Source organism: Erpetoichthys calabaricus, chromosome 7, assembly GCF_900747795.2.
Source record: "Erpetoichthys calabaricus chromosome 7, fErpCal1.3, whole genome shotgun sequence".
NCBI lineage: Eukaryota > Metazoa > Chordata > Cladistia > Polypteriformes > Polypteridae > Erpetoichthys > Erpetoichthys calabaricus.
Window position 1 is genome coordinate 72,575,489 of NC_041400.2, and position 20,766 is coordinate 72,596,254.

Sequence of the window (20,766 nt, forward strand, 5' to 3'; positions counted from 1 at the left end):
AAGATGGTTGGTTGCTGAATATACATAAGCTCAGTGTTAGAGACTGAAGGTGCATATGTGTGTGTGGCTTGAGGTGGACTATCCAGAGATGGTTCTTTCCTTATGCCTAATAATGTGAAGATAGGCTCTCCCTACATTCTTAAATGAATGGAAAAAATATCTTCTTCTTTGTCTTTCGGCTGCTCCTGTCCTCTGTATCTTGCTCTATTACACCCACCACATGCATGTCCTCTCTCACCACATCCATAAACCTCCTCATAGGCCTTCCTCTTTTCCACTTACCTGACATCTCTCCTTTGCACATGTCCAAACCAACAAAATCTTGCCTCTCTGGCTTTGTCTCCAAACTATCCAATATGAGCTGATCTTCTAAAGTCAGTTTAGGTCAGGAGGGGAAGCATGCACTGGTACAGTGCATTGCCGCACCCACCATATGATGAAATAGCTCGGGATCCTGGTTGGCAACCCCTCAGGCAGACATGTGGTCCAGTCCCACCCACTGGAAGTGACCATCTATCTGCCGCAGCCAGGTGTTACATGAGCATCCTCTTGGCTTTGTCCAGCCGGTTGGGTCCTCAACAATAAGGATCCTGCGAGCTGGATCACCCTCATGGAATTGTGCCACATGGCTGTAGTGCTATAAGTGATGCTCCCTTGCAATGGAGGTAATCTCCCTCATTTAGAACTCCATGAGAAACTGTTCTTTCGACAAAAAGTCAAACTAGCGGTACCCAAGGATTCTCTGAAGAGACACAGTACCGATGGAGTCCAGTCTTCATCTCAGGTCACTGGATAGCGTCCATGTCTTGCAATCATATACTGCAGCAAAACAGGAAGCACCAGGACTCTAAAGACTTGGACCTTCATCCTTTTACAAAGATATCGTGAGCACCACACACCCCTTTCCAATGATGTCATAACCCTCCATACTCTCCCAGTCCATCTACTGACTTAGGTAGAGTCATCAGTGACATGCATGTCGTTTCTGAGGTAAGGAAAGGTAAGCAAGGTTTACTTTATCCTCTAATGCATCCATTTCTAATTCTGTCCATCCTTGTCACACCCAATGCAAATTTTAACATCTTTAACTCTGCAACCTCCAGCTCTGTCTCCTGTCTTTTCGTTAGTGCCACTATCTCCAGCCAATATAACACAGCTGGTCTCACTACCATCTTGTAGACCTTCCCTTTCACTCTTGCTGGTACCCGCCTGTCACAAATCACTCCTGACACCCTTCCCCTTCCATTCCACCCTGCCTACACTCTCTTCTTCACCTCTCTTCCACACTTCCCATCAGTCTGTACTGTTAATCCCAACTATGTAATCTTACCAAACTCTACCAGCTCTACTCCCTACATCCTCGCCATTTCTCTAATTTCCCTCACATTCACACTGCCTCACATTGCCTCTCTTGGGCATATCTCCACTTGTCCAGGTTCTCCTCAATCTGCTCCATACTCTCGTTACAGATCACAATGTCATCCGCAAACATCATAGGCCATGGGGACTCCTGTCTAATCTCGTCAGTCAACCAGGCCTGCACTATTGCAAATAAGAGAGGGCTCAGAGATGATCCCTGATGTAATTCCACCTCCACCTTAAACACATCTGTCACTCCTACTTTGAACCTCACCACTGTCACACTTATCCTGTACCACTCTTACATTCTTCATTTCAACTCCGGACTTCCTCATACAATACCACACAATCCTTTCTAGGCACTCTGTCATATATTTTCTCCATGTCCGCAAAGAAACAATGCAGCTCCTTCTGGCCTTCTCTATACTTTTCCATCAACACCCTCAGAGCAAACATCACATCTGTAGTGCTCTTTCCCAGCATGAAACCATAATATTGCTTGTTAATCATCACTTCCTCCTTTCTTAACCTAGCTTCCATTAGTCTTTCCCGTAACTTCATGCTGTGGCTCATCAAATTTATCCCTCTGTAGTTACTACAGCTCTGCACATCACCCTTATTCTTAAAAATCTGTACCAATACACTTCTTCTCTACTTTTCGGCATCCTTTCATTTTCCAAAATTGCATTAAACAATCAAGTTTAAAACTCCACTTGCCATTTCTCCTAAACACCTCCATGCTTCCACAGGTATGACACCTGGACCAACAGCCTTCCCATTCTTTATCCTCTTCATAGCTGCCCTTATTTGCTTCTTGCTAATCTGTTGCAATTCCCATTTCACTATCCCCACATCATCCAACCTTCTCTCTTTCTCATTTTTCTTCATTCATCATCCTCTCAAAGTACTCTTTTCATCTATTCAACACACTCTCATCGCTTGTGAGTATGTTTCCATCATTATCCTTTATCACCCTATCATGCTGCTGATCTTTCCCAGCTCGGTCCGCCTGCCAAGCCAATCAGTACAGGTCCTTTGATTATATTTTTCACACACCTCTTCTACGCGGTGGTGTGCTGGGGAGGCAGCATTAAGGAGAAGGACGCCTCACACCTGGACAAACTGGTGAGGAAGGCAAGCTCTATTGTTGGCATGGTGCTGGACAGCTTGACATCTGTGGCAGAGCAATGGGCGCTCAGCAGGCTCCTATCAATTATGGAGAAACCACTGCATCCACTAAACAGTGTCATCTCCAGACAAAAGAGCAGCTTCAGCGACAGACTGCTGTCACTGTCCTGCTCCACTGACAGACTGAGAAGATCGTTCCTCCCCCAAACTATGCAACTCTTCAATTCCACCCACATTGGTGTAAACGTTAACATTATGTCTGTTTATACCTGCATTGTTATCAATCTTTAATTTAATATTGTTTTTTGTATCAGTATGCTGCTGCTGGAGTATGGGAATTTCCCCTTGGGATTAATAAAGTATCTATCTATCTATCTATCTATCTATCTATCTATCTATCTATCTATCTATCTATCTATCTATCTATTTGATTTGATATGAACAAGTAATTTTATGCTTACCACTATGCTGTGTATTCTATAGTGAGAAATACTGTATGTGGAAATGCTTACAACTTTACATACTGAATACAGTCTGAGAATTTAAAAAAGACTAAAAGATAACATACATATTGTACATACAGTACATACTGTAAATACAAAAAGTGCATTTAGTATTTTTTCCAAAAACACAAAGAAACATTCATACGGAATGTATTTTTTAATATATTTTTTGATTGATCCTTGTTTGTAAATAATTTCCATCTACTTTCTTAATGTTTTGTTTTTATTAATGTAAGACTTTCATTCAGTCACTTATTCACTTTATTCATTCAGTAATAAAGAAGAAACTCTAAATTACAGTATGCTGAGATATTGGGGTTACTGTTATGTGCAATTGTATGTAATCGTTCTGTAAACATACCTTATTATATAATGCAATTAGCCTTTTTTCATAAATATTTGGCAGTTTAAATTTCCTGCTTTATACAGTTACATATTTGAAAGTTATTTCGTTGTTGTAATGTGTGGCAGATGTTTTGCATGTTGCATTTGAAGCAATTTTGTACGTTTATGAATGTCTGGCATGTACGCTGAAATGCATATACTGTAATAATCGATTGAAAAGTACTGTAGTTAATAGAGAGATCGAGGACTGTCAGCAGCAGATAATGTCTGTGGGGCAGGAGTTCATGACAAAGTGGTGGGTGGGGCTAACATCGTGACACGTCCAAAGAATTAGTCGGAATCTAAGACATTTAGCAACGATTACGTCTCTAAGTGAGAGTGTTACTCGTAGGCTGTAAGGTAATGGAAGTAATAGATTTAGGCAAAGCTCTGTGCGTTATCACCGGAGCGTCCCGAGGTTTTGGCTACTGCCTGGCCCTGCATTTAAGCACACTACTGAAGTCGGGTTCCATCCTTGTGCTGATCGCGAGAAGCGAGGGAAAGCTGCGAGAGCTGCAAGCTGAAATCCGCTCGTCTGGCGTCACCGAAGAAACCTTAAAGATCAAAAATGTGGCAGCCGATCTTGGAAAGAAGGAGGGTGTACAGGAAGTCGTCAGAGTGCTGACAGAAACCGAAACATCATCTTTTAACCATATGCTGTTAATCAACAACGCAGGTAACACTGTAGTGGGACTACGGGGACCTGAGGGATTGTGTAACTACCAGTGAGGTTACCTATGCGGTGAAGTTCGTAGAGGACTTATGCTGGGTTCACGTGCTATTTGACTTTTCGATGCTATGGGGGGGCGCAGTGGGTAGCGCTGCTGCCTCGCAGTTGGGAGATCTGGGGACCTGGGTTCGCTTCCCGGATCCTCCCTGCGTGGAGTTTGCATGTTCTCCCCGTGTCTGCGTGGGTTTCCTCCGGGCGCTCCGGTTTCCTCCCACAGTCCAAAGACATGCAGGTTAGGTGGATTGGCGATTCTAAATTGGCCCTAGTGTGTGCTTGGTGTGTGGGTGTGTTTGTGTCCTGGGCCCAGGATTGGTTCCTGCCTTGTGCCGTGTTGGCTGGGATTGGCTCCAGCAGACCCCCGTGACCCTGTAGTTAGGAATATAGCGGGTTGGTAAATGGATGGATGGATGGATGCTATGGGGGCCAATGATGGTGGCTACTGAGTCTATTGAACATTTTTTATTGTGTTTTTTTTAACTTCCTTTTGGTTAGACCTTTTTCTAGGCTTGGAGGAAAAAAAAAGAAGTGGTAGAGATATACCCCTTCAAAGTTCCTACATACCTGTTTTAATAATTCATTCTTTAACTCAGACGAATACTATATTATTAACATTATTATACTCGTTAAATTTTACATACACAAGATGACTCTTCAGAAGGATACCATGATTTATAGCTTTTGTACTCACTGACTTATTGAATTATTCCATGACTTTAATAAGTTTGCGATCGCGACAAAACAAAAGGTTTAAATAAGGCTATTGGTTTGTTAAGGCTTTTCAGCTTCATTTATCGTTAATATTTTATTAATGGCTACTTTGTTTTTTTAATTGATTTAAAAATGTTAGAATGTTATTTTTTTAATGTGCAAGTATTTAATAAACTTAATTTCTGGGTGAAAAAATATTTCGGCGCTATCGGGTTTGAATCTCAAAGTTTTAACTTCCCAGTTTAGTGAGTTCACGGGGTCGGGGAAAGGTCACAGTGGATTTGTTACTTGTCGGCAATAAAAAAGGTAATTAGAGAAAATAACCGTTTTCGCGGAAAAAAAAGTACGTATGTAAATCGTGCGTATCATTTTGCTCCAAATGTAATTCGTAATAAATGGTAGTTCTGGCTTAGCATTTTCTATTTTCAACAAACTAATGTGAAAGGTCATCATTACGTCACAACTCGGAGAATTCTGTTAACTGACTGTTTTCTCCGAATTGTCCCATTTTCGGCACCGTTTATTGCTATCATATTGATGAAAAAGAGAGATTTTTCTTTTTCAATAAAGGATAAACAGTTACCCAGTTGAGTTTAGAGTGACGCGGGTGATCACGAGGTTTCAGTGATGGTGGGCGGCGGAGAGTATGCTTAACAGCTTTGCCAAAATCAATGCGAGGTAAAAAAAAAAAAAAAAAAAAATCAATTGAAACCAGGTTTCGTACGTTTGCCAGAGAAACGCTAATTCAGTTGAGCTCGCCACCATTTTGACCATCGAGTGGTATCCGTGTGTTACCCAGTGCTCAACTGGTTCTGTCTTTTCATTAACTCTTCACAGCACCAGTGTTAAAATGGCTAATCATATGCACACTGTGAGGTTGTAATATAAAGTATTGCAATAATTTAAAATTGTACGTTTTTAATGTCATTTAATAACCTATAGCTGAATAGTATGACACAGTCTAGGACTATCTGAAAATAAACCTGATCCACTTCATTGTTGTCATACCCGGTGTACCAAATGGAACTTACGACTGTCCATCCCCTCTTAAAACCGGCTCGGGCCATTGCGACACTGTACTTGTACTGAATAAAGCTGAGGATTGATGGCGGATACTGCTGGTAGGTTCGAATAAAAGTAATTTGGACAAAAATAACTGAGACTGGTGTACAAAATACACCAGCGCGAGTAGTTAAGGGTTAACAATGCAGTCTTTTAAAAACTTTTTTCCTGAAACATCTATGAGTTGCGTTCGCTCTTGGGCCAGTGAGTGTACACAAATCCGTACAGTGGTCTGTGTGAATGGATAGGCATGGACAGATGATAGTTCTACCCATGTGAAGTTCGTTTACAGAATCTGTTAAGGCAACAACCAGATGATACAAAAAATGGTTCGTTTTAAAATTGAATGTAATATGAACAGTAAAGAGTCTGCTTTGATCGGAGGTATGTGGGGAAAACGTAAACATTACGAAATCGGTTAAGGAATTATTATGTACATTAACTACCTATTTAACACATGTTGGTTGTATCAACTCTTTATAGGAACAGCTGTGAAATAGGCAATAGGCATTAAGAATCATTATAATTTTTTTTTTAAACTTGACCACTTTATTTTATAGCTGAAATTCACTTTAGAATTCTGGATTGTTGTCTTCAATGGCGTTGTCCTTGAATTTTAAACATTAAAAAAAATGAAAATATGCAACTGGTTTGAGAATGTTATGTAAATAAAGATGTGGCAGCTGAACCCACACCACCAATTAGGAACACTCCTGGTTGTTTTCACTGTGTAGTGAAATACAGTGAGTTTACCAATTTTATAAGACTTCACATTTTCTACATACAAGTTTGCAGATAAACAAAAACATTTTTTTTCTTGCCCAAAGGCATAAGTTGGTCCTGTGTAGGTGAGTGTTTAACCAGTACTGTTGTAAACCCTACCTTTTCCAAGTCCAAGTTAGTGACATCAATCAGTTCAGGACCTGGACAGAAAAACAGGGAGGTGTCTTACAAAATCTTTAAAAATTCAATGTGGGTGGTGCCTCCCAAACAAAAAAGACGATCATAGTGAATTATATAAACTAACAAATATAGTAGTTCTTAGCAGTTAATCTTTTTTGAGCATTTTTATAGAATGAAACTAAATACTTTTTTTGATTATCATATCATAAACAAGTACAGTGAAACAACAGTGTAGTATCTAATTAGGCCATATTATTTACTTAAGTGTGACTTTTTATCTTGCATTACAATAGATTTTACAGAGTATAGAGTAAACTACTCTCATGAAGGGTGTTGTGCTGCCATGAAGAAAAAGTCACATTAAGCTGTGCATATACCATGGACAAAGTTTGATGTTTAGGCTTGGGTTGGCCAGACAAACCATAAACAATAATTGCATTTTTTCAGAGCCACAACTGTACTGCTACATACTGTATATGTACATTACATCCCATGCCAAATATCGTAAATTGTAATGTAAAGTTACAATATGAAGTCTCTTGCATTAAAACATTTAGAAGTTTCAAATTACAAGTACACATATTGTTAATGATATTTAAATGGTTGTAAACATTGCTTATTTAAGTTTGTAAAACTACTTACTGTAATTGTGACAAAATAAGCAATTTTTTTTTTTTTTTTTTGACAAATTAGAAATTGTATTCATAGGGTAATATTCTGATGCATTCCAGGGCTTAGTTATCTGATTTAACAGTTGGGCGGCTCCCTGCTATTTGTTTACTTCATCAATATGAGACAGATATGACTTTTTATTTATTAATTTTTTTAGTATTTTGTTGCAGGGTTGACTGTAACCTATAGTAAAGATTAGCTGTTTGTACAGAGGGCTCATGCAGGCAGAAGCTCTGCTGCAGTCTCAGTCTCTCATGCTGATTACTTGACAATTTATTTTTCTGATGGCAGTGGCTATCAGATGTGTTAAAGAAAGATCATGTAGAAAAAAACCACAAGATGAAGTGATCTCTCTTGAGCTGAATCTGAAACAGTAAACTAATCTATAACTGAAATTGTACAGAAAGTTTTTCTGTCTGTTTTTAAGCGTAGGCAACATGCAAGAAAGAGTGTTGCTTAGGGCATAATGGATTATAGTATTTCTTGATCCATCCATTTTCTAAACCTGCTTACCAGAGCAGGGTCACAAGGCACTTGGAACCTATCCCAGCAAGGAATGGGTGCAAGAATCCCTGCCAACACATCACAGGGTGAACACACACATACACACAAGCTAGTTTAGATTTGTCAGTTCACCTAACCTGCATGACTTTAGACTGTGGGAGGAAACTGGAGCAAATAGAGGTGGACTTGCATGCAAGCATGAAAGGCAGCCACACTAATACTGTATATCACATTAGTTGTGGCCATCCATCCATCCATTGTCTCCCGCTTATCCGAGGTCGGGTCGCGGGGGCAGCAGCTTGAGCAGAGATGCCCAGACTTCCCTCTCCCCGGCCACTTCTTCTAGCTCTTCCGGGAGAATCCCAAGGCGTTCCCAGGCCAGCCGAGAGACATAGTCCCTCCAGCGTGTCCTGGGTCTTCTCCGGGGCCTCCTCCCGGTTAGACGTGCCCGGAACACCTCACCAGGGAGGCGTCCAGGAGGCATCCTGATCAGATGCCCGAGCCACCTCATCTGACTCCTCTCGATGCGGAGGAGCAGCGGCTCTACTCTGAGCCCCTCCCGGATGACTGAGCTTCTCACCCTATCTTTAAGGGAAAGCCCAGACACCCTGCAGAGGAAACTCATTTCAGCCGCTTGTATTCGCGATCTCGTTCTTTCGGTCACTACCCATAGCTCATGACCATAGGTGAGGGTAGGAACATAGATCGACTGGTAAATTGAGAGCTTCGCCTTGCGGCTCAGCTCCTTTTTCACCACGACAGACCGATGCAGCGCTCGCATTACTGCGGATGCCGCACCGATCCGCCTGTCGATCTCACGCTCCATTCTGCCCTCACTCGTGAACAAGACCCCGAGATACTTGAACTCCTCCACTTGGGGCAGGATCTCGCTACCAACCCTGAGAGGGCACTCCACCCTTTTCCGGCTGAGGACCATGGTCTCGGATTTGGAGGTGTTGATTCTCATCCCAGCCGCTTCACACTCGGCTGCGAACCGATCCAGAGAGAGCTGAAGATCACGGCCTGATGAAGCAAACAGGACAACATCATCTGCAAAAAGCAGTGACCCAATCCTGAGCCCACCAAACCGGACCCCCTCAACGCCCTGGCTGCGCCTAGAAATTCTGTCCATAAAAGTTATGAACAGAATCAATGACAAAGGCCTGCCTGGCGGAGTCCAACTCTCACTGGAAACTGGTTCGACTTACTGCCGGCAATGCGGACCAAGCTCTGGCACCGATCGTACAGGGACTGAACAGCCCTTATCAGGGGGGCCGGTACCCCATACTCTCAGAGTACCCCCCACAGGATTCCCCGAGGGACATGGTCGAATGCCTTTTCCAAGTCCACAAAACACATGTAGACTGGTTGGGCAAACTCCCATGCACCCTCCAGGACCCTGCTAAGGGTATAGAGCTGGTCCACTGTTCCGCGACCAGGACGAAAACCACACTGTTCCTCCTGAATCCGAGGCTCGACTGTCCAACGGATCCTCCTCTCCAGGACCCCTGAATAGACTTTTCCAGGGAGGCTGAGGAGTGTGATCCCTCTGTAGTTGGAACACACCCTCCGATCCCCCTTCTTAAAGAGGGGCACTACCACCCCGGTCTACCAATCCAGAGGCACTGTCCCTGATGTCCATGCGATGTTGCAGAGGCATGTCAACCAAGACAGTCCTACAACATCCAGAGCCTTGAGGAACTCCGGGCGTATCTCATCCACCCCCGGGGCCCTGCCACCAAGGAGTTTTTTGACCACCTTGGTGACCTCAGTCCCAGAGATGGGGGAGCCCACCTCCGAGTCCCCAGGCTCTGCTTCCTCATTGGAAGGCATGTTAATGGGATTGAGGAGGTCTTTGAAGTACTCCCCCCACCGACCCACAACGTCCTGAGTCGAGGTCAGCAGCGCACCATCCCCACCATATACAGTGTTGACACTGCACTGCTTCCCCTTCCTGAGACGCCAGATGGTGGACCAGAATCTCCTCGAAGCCGTCCGAAAGTCGTTCTCCATGGCCTCCCCAAACTCCTCCCACGCCCGAGTTTTTGCCTCAGCAACCACCAAAGCCGCATTCCGCTTGGTCTGCCGGTACCTATCAGCTGCCTCCAGGGTCCCACAGGACAAAAGGGTCCTGTAGGACTCCTTCTTCAGCTTGACGACATCCTTCACCGCCGGTGTCCACCAACGGGTTCGGGGATTGCCGCCATGACAGGCACCGACCACCTTACGGCCACAGCTCCGGTCAGCTGCCTCAACAATAGAGGCACGGAACATGGCCCATTCGGACTCAATGTCCCCCACCTCCCTCGGGATGTGGTCGAAGTTCTGCCGGAGGTGGGAGTTGAAGCTACTTCTGACAGGGGGCTCTGCCAGACGTTCCCAGCAGACCCTCACAACACGTTTGGGCCTACCATGCCTGACTGGCATCCTCCCCCACCATCGAAGCCAACTCACCACCAGGTGGTGATCAGTTGACAGCTCCGCCCCTCTCTTCACCTGAGTGTCCAAGACATGTGGCCGCAAGTCCGACGACACGACCACAAAGTCGATCATCGAACTGAGGCCTAGGGTGTCCTGGTGCCAAGTGCACATATGAACACCCCTATGCTTGAGCATGGTGTTCGTTATGGACAATCCGTGACGAGCACAGAAGTCCAATAACAAAACACCGCTCGGGTTCAGATCGGGGGGGCCATTCCTCCCAATCACGCCCTTCCAGGTCCCACTGTCATTGCCCATGTGAGCATTGAAGTCTCCCAGCAGAACGAGGGAGTCCCCAGAAGGTATGCCCTCTAGCACCCCCTCCAGGGACTCCAAAAGGGTGGGTACTCTGAACTGCTGTTCGGTGCATACGCACAAACAACAGTTAGGACCCGTTCCCCCCACCCGAAGGTGAAGGGAGGCTACCCTCTCGTCCACCGGGGTAAACCCCAATGTACAGGCTCCAAGTCGGGGGGCAATAAGTATACCCACACCCGCTCGGAGCCTCTCACCGGGGGCAACTCCAGAGTGGTACAGAGTCCAGCCCCTCTCAAGGAGATTGGTTCCAGAGTCCAAGCTGTGCGTCGAGGTGAGTCCGACTATATCTAGCCGGAACCTCTCAACTTCGCGCACTAGCTCAGGCTCCTTCCCCTTCAGAGAGGTGACATTTCACGTCCCAAGAGCCAGCTTCTGTAGCCGAGGATCGGACCGCCAAGGTCCCTGCCTTCGGCCACCACCCAACTCACACTGCACCCGACCTCCTTGGCCCCTCCCATAGGTGGTGAGCCCATGGGAAGGGGGACCCACGTTGCCTCTTCGGGCTGTGCCCGGCCGAGCCCCATGGGTGCAGACCCGGCCACCAGGCGCTCGCCATCGAGCCCCACCTCCAGGCCTGGCTCCAGAGTGGGGCCCCGGTGACCCGCGTCCGGGCAAGGGAAAACGCCGTCCAAAATTGTTTTTCATCATAGGAGGTTTTGTTTAACCGCTCTTTGTCTCATCCCTCACCTAGGACCAGTTTGCCTTGGGTGGCCCTACCAGGGGCGTAAAGCCCCGGACAACAGAGCTCCTAGGATCATTGGGACACGCAAACCCCTCCTACACGATAAGGTGGCGGTTAAAGGAGTTGTGACCTAAAAATATATTTTTTGTATGAAAATTATTTTATCAACATAGTGTATCTATTACAGGACCCTGGCCACCTTTTAAACTATGCACATGACTTAAGCATTACATTTTCATAGGCTGTTCAATATCAGGTTTGAATTTATGACCACGCAGATCCACATAATCTTTCTAGTATGTTATATCATTCTTTGACCTGGTAAATAACAGTAAATTACCTACAAAAATAAAGTTGCAGAAAACACAATGCTTATGTAAGCACATTAAGCGATGCCTTTAGTCACTTAAAATGCTCAAACTGCATTAGCCCAGTTTTACCAAAGAATCTGGCTTTTCAAAAAGTCAGATACTCACTCTTTTTGGCTTTTTTAACTGATTCAGTTACTACTTTCTAATATGTTTTAAGAACATTTTTCCCTTGTAGGTAATCTGTTTGTGCACAGCCCTGCCCTAAAATGCCAAACCTCCTCAGTGTCATATACAGGAACTCAAAAGTCAATGGTTGGAGGAATTTATTCATTGAGAGTTTTTTGTTAATTTTGGGCATTTAATTTTCAATTTTCAAACTTACTAATAATCAAACTGCTGTACTGATTCCCATTTTGTCCATGCTCCCTGCTGTCTTTGACCCACCGTCCTACTTACTCTTTCTTCCTCCTTCCATGCCTGCTCTTGCCTCCTCCTGGAGAAGAATACTCCTCTTTTTATCCATTGGTTTGCAAAGTTGGGTCACAGGAAAGTAACCAAGACTAGCGTGACCTCTAGCCACGTTCCTCACAATCTCCCTCTTCCTCTGCCACCTCCAGTGCCTCTTTTGCTTTCCATTTCCTCCCCATCCTGACCTCAATTCCCACTGCTGATACCTTTGGATCTCTCGAGTCCCTGTACAGGAGTGCCTGCCTTGTCCTCGACACAACAAACTCTTCTTTTAAACCACTAAAAGGGAGTCGCAATATGTTACTACTTCCTTATAGAGCTGTGCTGCTGAGGCTGCGTGGAAGGCCGAGCCACCAGCGAAGGTACATGCTGATCCTCTTCTGCATTGTCTCTACCGTTGTCATTGGGGACCTTGTAGACCAGCACCAGCCACAAGATCCTGGGCAGGATAGCATGCTGGTAAATCCGGGCCCTGAATCTCCCTGGTAGACCAGACTTGTCTGCATTTGTAAGCCACTCTTCAAGGTCTTTTGGTGGCCTTTTTGATAGAATTAGCGTGCTTGAGGCTGACATAAAAGACCTTCCCCAAGCTCTTCACTGGCAGCTCGTAATGGACAGAATGGTGTCCCTGGTTAGAGAAAAGCAGAACTTGTCCACTACACACCCTTTCTTCAGTACCAATGACCTAGACCTGCTGAGTTTATCCTTGCCCATGCAATGAGCTTTTCTAGAACTTGAAGAATCTACCTGGTTCCTGACACTGAGGATGTGGTTATCGTAAGATCATCCATGAAGGCCCTTATTGAGGGTTGTCTTTTGTCGGATTTTGTCTTTGGGCCTCGGCATTCAACCTCTGCTGATTTAGCATCCATGTTCATGGCCAGGGCGAAAAGCGTAATGGAAATGGTACACCCTGTTATAATACCCTTTTCTAGCCGATGCCAGTTTGATGTTTCAAACCCAGATGTAACTCTCATCCTGAAGTCGTTTATAGTAATCCAGGATAAGGCTTCTGATGTTATTGGGCACATGGTGTCTCTGCAGAGCGACTTCCACTAAGTTGTGCAGTATGGACCCATAGGCATTAGTCGGATCTGTCCACGAAACTGCCAGATTGCCCTTAATAATAATATTTTATTTATGTAGCGCCTTTCATACACTCAAGGACACTTTACAATTCAATAATCACATTAACAAGACAGTAGAAATTAGATACAAGAAAATGAATAATACTCATTGAAAAGATGTATTTTTAATGGGAGTTTGAAATTAAAAGATTTCTCCTCGCGAAGGCAGAGAGGAAGAGCATTGCAAATTTTAGGGGCCATCACACTGAAAGTTCTGCCACCCATAGTTACTAACCTGTATTTACATACAGTGAGTAAGTTAGCGTCCGATGATCTTAACTCTTTTAGGGCGGATGTCGACTTTTGTCGACTGGAGGGGTTGAGGACGCATGTTGACAAAAGTCAACATCCAGGAGTAGAGGGCAACAATCAGCAGTTAATGGCGACAACACTGACTGTTACGTCACAGGTATTCCCTCTCTGCTTGTAGGAATGTTACACTCATTGACTCTGCATCTAATCCTTGCGTGTGCATTGAGTTTCGAATTGTTAACAAAGGCAAGATGGGATTGACATCTCACAAGGGAGCAAAGCGAGTGCAGAAAACAAAATACTCGGCAGACGATGTTTTGTGCATTATCGCTGAGTTGAACTCTGATTTTTCAGAATCTGCTTTTGTTGACAGTGATCAGGAGATCGAGCAAGAGAGTAAGGAACTGGCATCAGCTGATCAGACACCAGCCGATGCCGCCCCAGCTGATCGGCTGCCAGCTGAGCGCATTCGCACAGCCGATGCACCTACGGCAAGGTTTGTGTGGGAGGAATACCCAGACATTGATCCATGGGAGCCAAACTGGCTACCGGACTTCACGAGACAGCATGGCTTGCTGTTAGACACGACAGACTGCCAGCCGCTGGACTACTTCAGGCTGCTCTCTCCTGATGCTGCTTTTCAGCTACTGTCGGATGAGACAAACAGGTATGCAGAGCAATTTTTTGAATCGCGGGCTGCGCTTGCACCACATTCTCATTTTTTTTTAAAGTGGAAACCTACAACAAAAGATGAGATGAAGGACTTTGTGGCATTAGAAAGAGAGATGTGACTAGACTGGTGATATATCTTCAGGGAGCATTGGTCCAAATGTGCTTTGTCCCCTGGTGGCTTTGGGCAGGTTATGCCACGTGATAGGTACGTGCTGCTGCAAAGTTTTATTCACTTCTGTGATAACCAGAAGCAAATCCCAAAGGGGGAGCCAGGCTATAACTCCATGTACAGTCATGGCCGAAATTATCAATACCCCTGGAATTTTCCCAGAAAATGCACCATATTGTTGCAATTTCAAATGTTTTGGTATATACAGTACATGTTTATTTCCTTTTATGTGCATTGGAACAACACAAAAAAACAGAAAAAAAGCCAAATCTGACATCATGTCACACAGAACTCCAAAAATGGGCTGGACAAAATTGGCACGTTTTCAAAATTATGGGTAAATAGTTTTATTTCAAGCATATGATACTCGTTTGAACTCACCTGTACCAAGAAACAGGTGCTGGCAATATAGCAATCACACCTGAAGCCAGTTAAAATGGAGAAAAGTTGACTCAGTCTTTCTGTTGTGTGTCTTGAGTGTGCCAGACTAAGCATGAAGAACAGAAAGCAGAGCAGAGAATTGTCTGGGGACTTGAGAACAAAAATTGTGGAAAAATATCAACAATCTCAAGGCTACAAGGCCATCTCCAGAGATCTTCATGTTCCTTTGTCCACTGTGCGCAATATAATCAAGAAGTTCACAATACATGGCACTGTAGCTAATCTCCCTGGATGTGGACGGAAGAGAAAAATTGATAAAATGAAGGATGGTCCTAATGGTGGATAAACAGCCCCAATCAACTTCAAAACATATTCAAGCTCTTCTGCAGACTCAGTTCGCCTATCTGTCGACATCTGAACGAAATGAAATGCTATGGCAGGAGAGCCAGGAGGACCCCACTGCTGACACAGAAACATAAAAAAGCCAGACTGGAGTTTGCCAAAATGTACTTGAGGAAGCCAAAATCCTTCTGGGTGAATGTCTTGTGGACAGGTTAGACCAAGGTAGAGCTTTTTAGTAAAGCACATCATTCTACTGTTTACAGAAAATGGAATGAGGCCTACGAAGAAAAGAACACAGTACATAACAGTCAAACATGGTGGAGGTTCTAAGATGTTTTGGGGATGTTTTGCTGCCTCTGGCACTGGATGCCTTGACTGTGTGCAAGGCATCATGAAATCTGAAGACTACCAAAAGATATTGGGGCGCAATGTAGGCCCAGTGTCAGAAAGCTTGGTCTGCGTCAGAGGTCATGGGTGTTCCATCAGGACAATGACCCCAAACATACCTCTAAAAGCACCCAGAAATGGTTGAAGACAAAGCGCTGGAGAGTTCTGAAGTGGCCAGCAATGAGTCCGGATCTAAATCCGATTGAACACTTATGGAGAGATCTCAAAATTGCTGTTGGGAGAAGGCGCCCTTCAAATCTGAGAGACCTTCAGTAGTTTGCAACAGAAGAGTGGTTGGAAATTCCATTTGAGAGGTGTAACAAGCTTGTTGATGGTTATAAGAAGCGCTTGATTTCAGTTATTTTTTCCAAAGGGCGTGCAACCAAATATTAAGTAGAGGGTGCCAATAATTTTGTCCAGCCCGGTTTTTGAGTTTAGTGTGAAATGTCAGATTTGGCTTTTTTTCTGTTTTTTTGTGTTGTTCCAATGCACATAAAGGAAATAAACATGTATACCATAACATTTGTAATTGTAACAATTTTCTGGGAGAAATGGTGCATTTTCTGGGAAAATTCTAGGGGTGGCGATAATTTCGGCCGTGACTGTCAAGCAGGGGCTGAATTTTATACTTTGTTGAACTAACATATAAACAATTTATCAGCCTGGCCGTGATTTGTCTGTGCATGAATCTATGATAAAATACAAGGGACGCCTTTTTTCTTTTTCTGCCAATATATGCCAGACAAGCCCACAAAGTATGGCATAAAGGATTTTGTAGTGGCAGATGCAAACACTGGTTTCTGCCTGAAAGTAATTACATATACAGGAAAGTACTTCTTTCAAAGAGAGAACTGTCCCTTGACAAGTCAGGTTGTGCTGGTGCTGCTCCAGGGCTATGAACATTTGGGTCATGTTGTGTACATGGACAATTTTTACACATACCCAGAATTGTTCATGGAGCTACAGAGCAGGGGAAGTGGAGCTTGTGGCACAGTGAGGGTGAACAGGAGACACATGCCTTCACAGTTGAAGCCAGACAGGCTGAAGATGAAAAGAGGTGACAATCTGGTTTTCATGCGGGCAGAAAACTTGGTGGCAGTGGCATGGTGCGATGTCAAACAGGTGACTTGTTTCTCTACAGTAAACACTAACAATCTATCTTACTAAACCACAGTTAATTTATGCACGGCAGATGCACCGAGGCGCATGCTCACAGCGGTCTTGGCGCCCGCCCCAGAGTCAAATGCACGCATGCGCACTGCGGCCTTGGCGCCCACCCCAGAATCCAGAGTCAAACGCAGCAGCTTCCCAGAGTCAGTAGGTGGCGCCCAAATAACACAACGTGCTGCGCCGTGGCGCCCGCCCCAGAGTCAAATGCAGCGGCTTCGCAAAACACGGCGGCTTCCCAGAGTCAGTAGGTGGCGCCCAGACAACACAACCTGTGAGCATCCAAACAACACAACCTGTACAGTCATGGATACAAACAATGAACGAAGGCGCCCACACAAAAAAAAACGCTTTAGTTCAAATAGGGTTATTGAATTAAATGGAAACTTCACCATGCCTACGACCTGTGAACTACACCTGAGGTAAAGCGTGCACGCCAGGTTGTACAGCCATCCGGACGCGACCGCCCACACCACCGCATATACCCTCCATGATATGTCATCAACGCAGTGGCTTCCCACCGAGCCGCATATTGCGCCGTGGCGTGCTGTGCTCCATTCTGCCAGCAGTCGGTGTCAGCAAAGGCAACAGAATCACATCTCCACAAAACGAAACCACTTTAGTACAGATTTGCTTATTGAATTAAATAACATTTCCCCAGACGCACCCACCCTCCATGATATGTCATCCATCCAAATATTGGACGGAACAGAAACTGATTGCCATTCTTGGATTTCCGATTTGCTAGCGAATCGCGGGCTTACTTGTATATGTGAGAAAGTGCAGCAACAGACAATTGAAAAGGAAGCACCAGTGCAACACATATTGTAAGCGGTGCAATGTGGCAATGCATGCAAATGGCTGCTTTGAGCGATATCATACTTTGCAGGACTTTGCTGTGTAACATGTATGTGATATGTATGTGAAATCATATAGTATGCCGGCTCATACAACATGCAGGACAGTAACATTTGTCAAAGTAAATAATTTTTTGTTGATTTGAAATGTTAAACCATTGCTTCATGTTCTTTTTTTAAAAAAAGTTTGTTTTTGGGAAAAAATATTCAGCCCTGGGAGAAAAGAAGCAAACAAACAAAAAAAAAATTAGCCCTAAAAGAGTTAATGAACGGGCAGGAGTGTAAGGAAGCAGCAGCTCAGACAGATAATAAGGGGCTAAACCATGAAGGGCTTTAAAGGTGAGAAGAATATTTTACATTTGATTTTTGAAGAAACTGGTAACAAATGCAAATCATAGAGGACAGGAGTGATGTGAGCAGATTTTTTTAGTATGTGTAAGTAAACAAGCAGTAGAATTCTGAACATACTTTAATCTATTGATCTATTTAGTCGGGAGGCCATAAAACAATGCATTGCAATAGTCCAGATGGGTCATGATGAAAGCATGAATGAGTGTTTCAGTATCTTTCACACTGAGAAAGGAATGCAGATGAGCAATATTACGGAGATGGTGGGGGGTGGGGGGGGGGTTGGGGGGGAAGCTGTCTGTACAATTGAGCAGATGTGTGGTTGAAAAGTAAGAAGCTGATCAAAGATGACACCCAAATTACGGATTGATGCTGAGGGTTAAACCAGGATCTCATCAATGTCAATTTTTAGCCTACGAAGGGTAGAGAGGACAGATTTCGTACCAACTAATAAGATTTCTTTTTTATCAGGACTGAGTTGTAAAAAATTGTCATCCAATGATTGATTTCCCAAATGCAGTCAGTCGGTGCAACAGGTGAAGATGTTGCAGTTCAATCAACACTTACATAAAGTTGTGTGTCATTGGCATAGCAGTGGAAGCTTAAACCACACCAACGAATAATCTCACCTAATGGGAGCATATAGATGTTAAAGAGGATTGCACCTACTGTAGAACTGACCCTTGTGGGATACCTTGTGTGCATGAAGTAGTGGTAGATTTGTATTCCCTAATGAAGACGTAGTACTGGCGATCACTGAAGTATGATGTGAACCAAGAAAGAGCAGCACTAGAGGGATCCTTTGCCTCCCGGGCTTTGTGGATGAGCTGAGTGACGATACCTGTATGTTCCAAGCAGCCTGGTACCCCAGGAATCACGCCCTTCTGCACTGATGTATCGAATCCATACTTCTTCTGCACATCTCCACTGATTGGCGACTCTCCCTCTTTGAAAGATCACTCTGAAGGACTTCCACTGGTGGCTGAGGAGCCTTGGACATCTCTTATAAACAGTATATGGTACAAAGCTTGGTCCTGAAGCTGAGGCTGATCTTGATGTTTTCACTGCCTTCTGGACCTCCTTTAGGATGGGTGCTCAGAGGTTAAATTTGTCCTTCTGGACGGGCAGCTCAATGAGTGCATCTTGGGGACCAAGTGCCTGATCTCTCTGTGGATCACTTGGGGTGTTTTTGAGGAACTGGTCAACCTCCTCTTGCGAACTTAACAAGGTGGCCACTGCATTATCCCCTAATAGCCTCTTGACAAAGCCGGAGGGGTTTGAAAGGAAGGCTTGTCGTTTCCTAGCTCTCTCCTTTCTCCTTCTTCTGTGCCCCCTCTGCTCTCCATAGAGTCACAAGCAGTTCAATGAGAGGTTCCTTTTGATCCTCCCTTGTTTTCTTGTATTGCCTTTTAAGTGTGCGGAGCTCCTGCCGTAACTGTCTTCTCTGGTTGGCTTTGTGGTTCTTGGCATAGGAGACTCTAGGTTTCCCCTTTTCATCATAGCCAAAGCACTCTGCAGTATAGCTGATGATGGTAGAGATCATGCTGTATAGTCGGCTGTTGACATCACCTTTAGATCTCTCTATGATATTGCAGACATCCTTGTCAAGCTGACACCACTCTGTCTTTTTTTTTCTGAGGGCCATCTAATCTTACTTTTCTGTGGTGCTGTGCTCACTGTAGGAAGTTGAAAGGCCTGGAGGTTTTGGGCTCTGTGGGGTGATTCCTGGCCAGGCTCCTCAAGTTTCACCATTTAGAAAATTTAGAAAACAGGATTTATGATGTATTAAGAAATTTATTTAATAATACCACTATTCCTCCTGCAAAATATTACTGTCTTAGATTGTTTCAAAAGGTTGAATGGAGACAATAGCTGAGTGTACCTCAGCAGTATGTTTCCCATAAAATAATTAAGGTTCTCTATAAAATTATTTGATTGGATGCTTTATCAACAAAGTCAGAGAGGTGAGATTGCGCTGGTTTAGACGTGCAGATGAGAGATGCAGGGTATATTGGGAAAAGAATGCTAAGGATAGAGCTGCCAGGCAGAAGGAAAAGAGGAAGGCCTAAGAGGCGGTTTATGGATGGAGTCCGAGAGGACATGCAGGTGATGGGTGTAACAGAGCAAGATGCAGAGGACAGGAAGATATAGAAAAAGATGATCCACTGTGGCAACCTCTTGGGAGCAGCAGAAAGAAGATGATAAAATAGCACATAAAGTATAACTTTGGAAAGATTTCATCTGGATATTATTAGTTCACTTTTTGTGGATTGTCAAAAGAGTCCATAATCACTTATTTTATAATCTCTCTAGACCAGGGGTCTTCACCCTTTTTTTCCCCTGAGAGCTACTTTTACAAAATGAGAATGGCCGAGAGCTACTCGTGTTTTCTAACGTTTATTCTCATAGCTTATTTCAACCCAAATAAACTGAATAAGCTTGTTTTGCCAGAACATTTACAAAATGTTGATGTCCACAACTTGTATTTTGCATTAAAACATCACAAAAATATTTAGTTCACCTGCAAGTGCATTTTGTATGTTTGTATGCATTTTCTAGTGTATCTCACACTATTGAATTAAAACATGAATGCTGTCAAAACAAAACAATGCAATTACAAATACACAGATATTACTTATTCATTTGTTATTTTGTTACATGTGAATACTCTTGTGAAGTGAAACAGTGACATGTCCATTTGCATGTATGATGTGCTTTTTAGTTAGTGAGATGACTGGCACTGCATGGAGTCAACAAGATAGGTGTATGATGAAGTGTGGCCACTTAGGTTCACTCTTATGGTGTCATTTAAATGTTCATCTGTCAGTCTTGTTCTGAACTTTGATTTCAT

The 20,766-nt window shown here is 44.0% G+C and overlaps 1 protein-coding gene across 1 annotated transcript in view; it reads left to right on the forward strand.

Annotated features, from left to right (window-relative positions):
- The first annotated feature begins 3,638 nt into the window (after positions 1–3,638).
- Positions 3,639–20,766, forward strand: part of LOC114654249 (sepiapterin reductase-like) — a 49,482-nt gene continuing 32,354 nt past the window's right edge. The window contains exon 1 of the mRNA XM_028804671.2: positions 3,639–4,050. Within this exon, the coding sequence (XP_028660504.1) occupies positions 3,738–4,050 (313 nt within the window). The 5' untranslated portion in view covers positions 3,639–3,737. The remainder of the gene's footprint in view (positions 4,051–20,766) is intronic.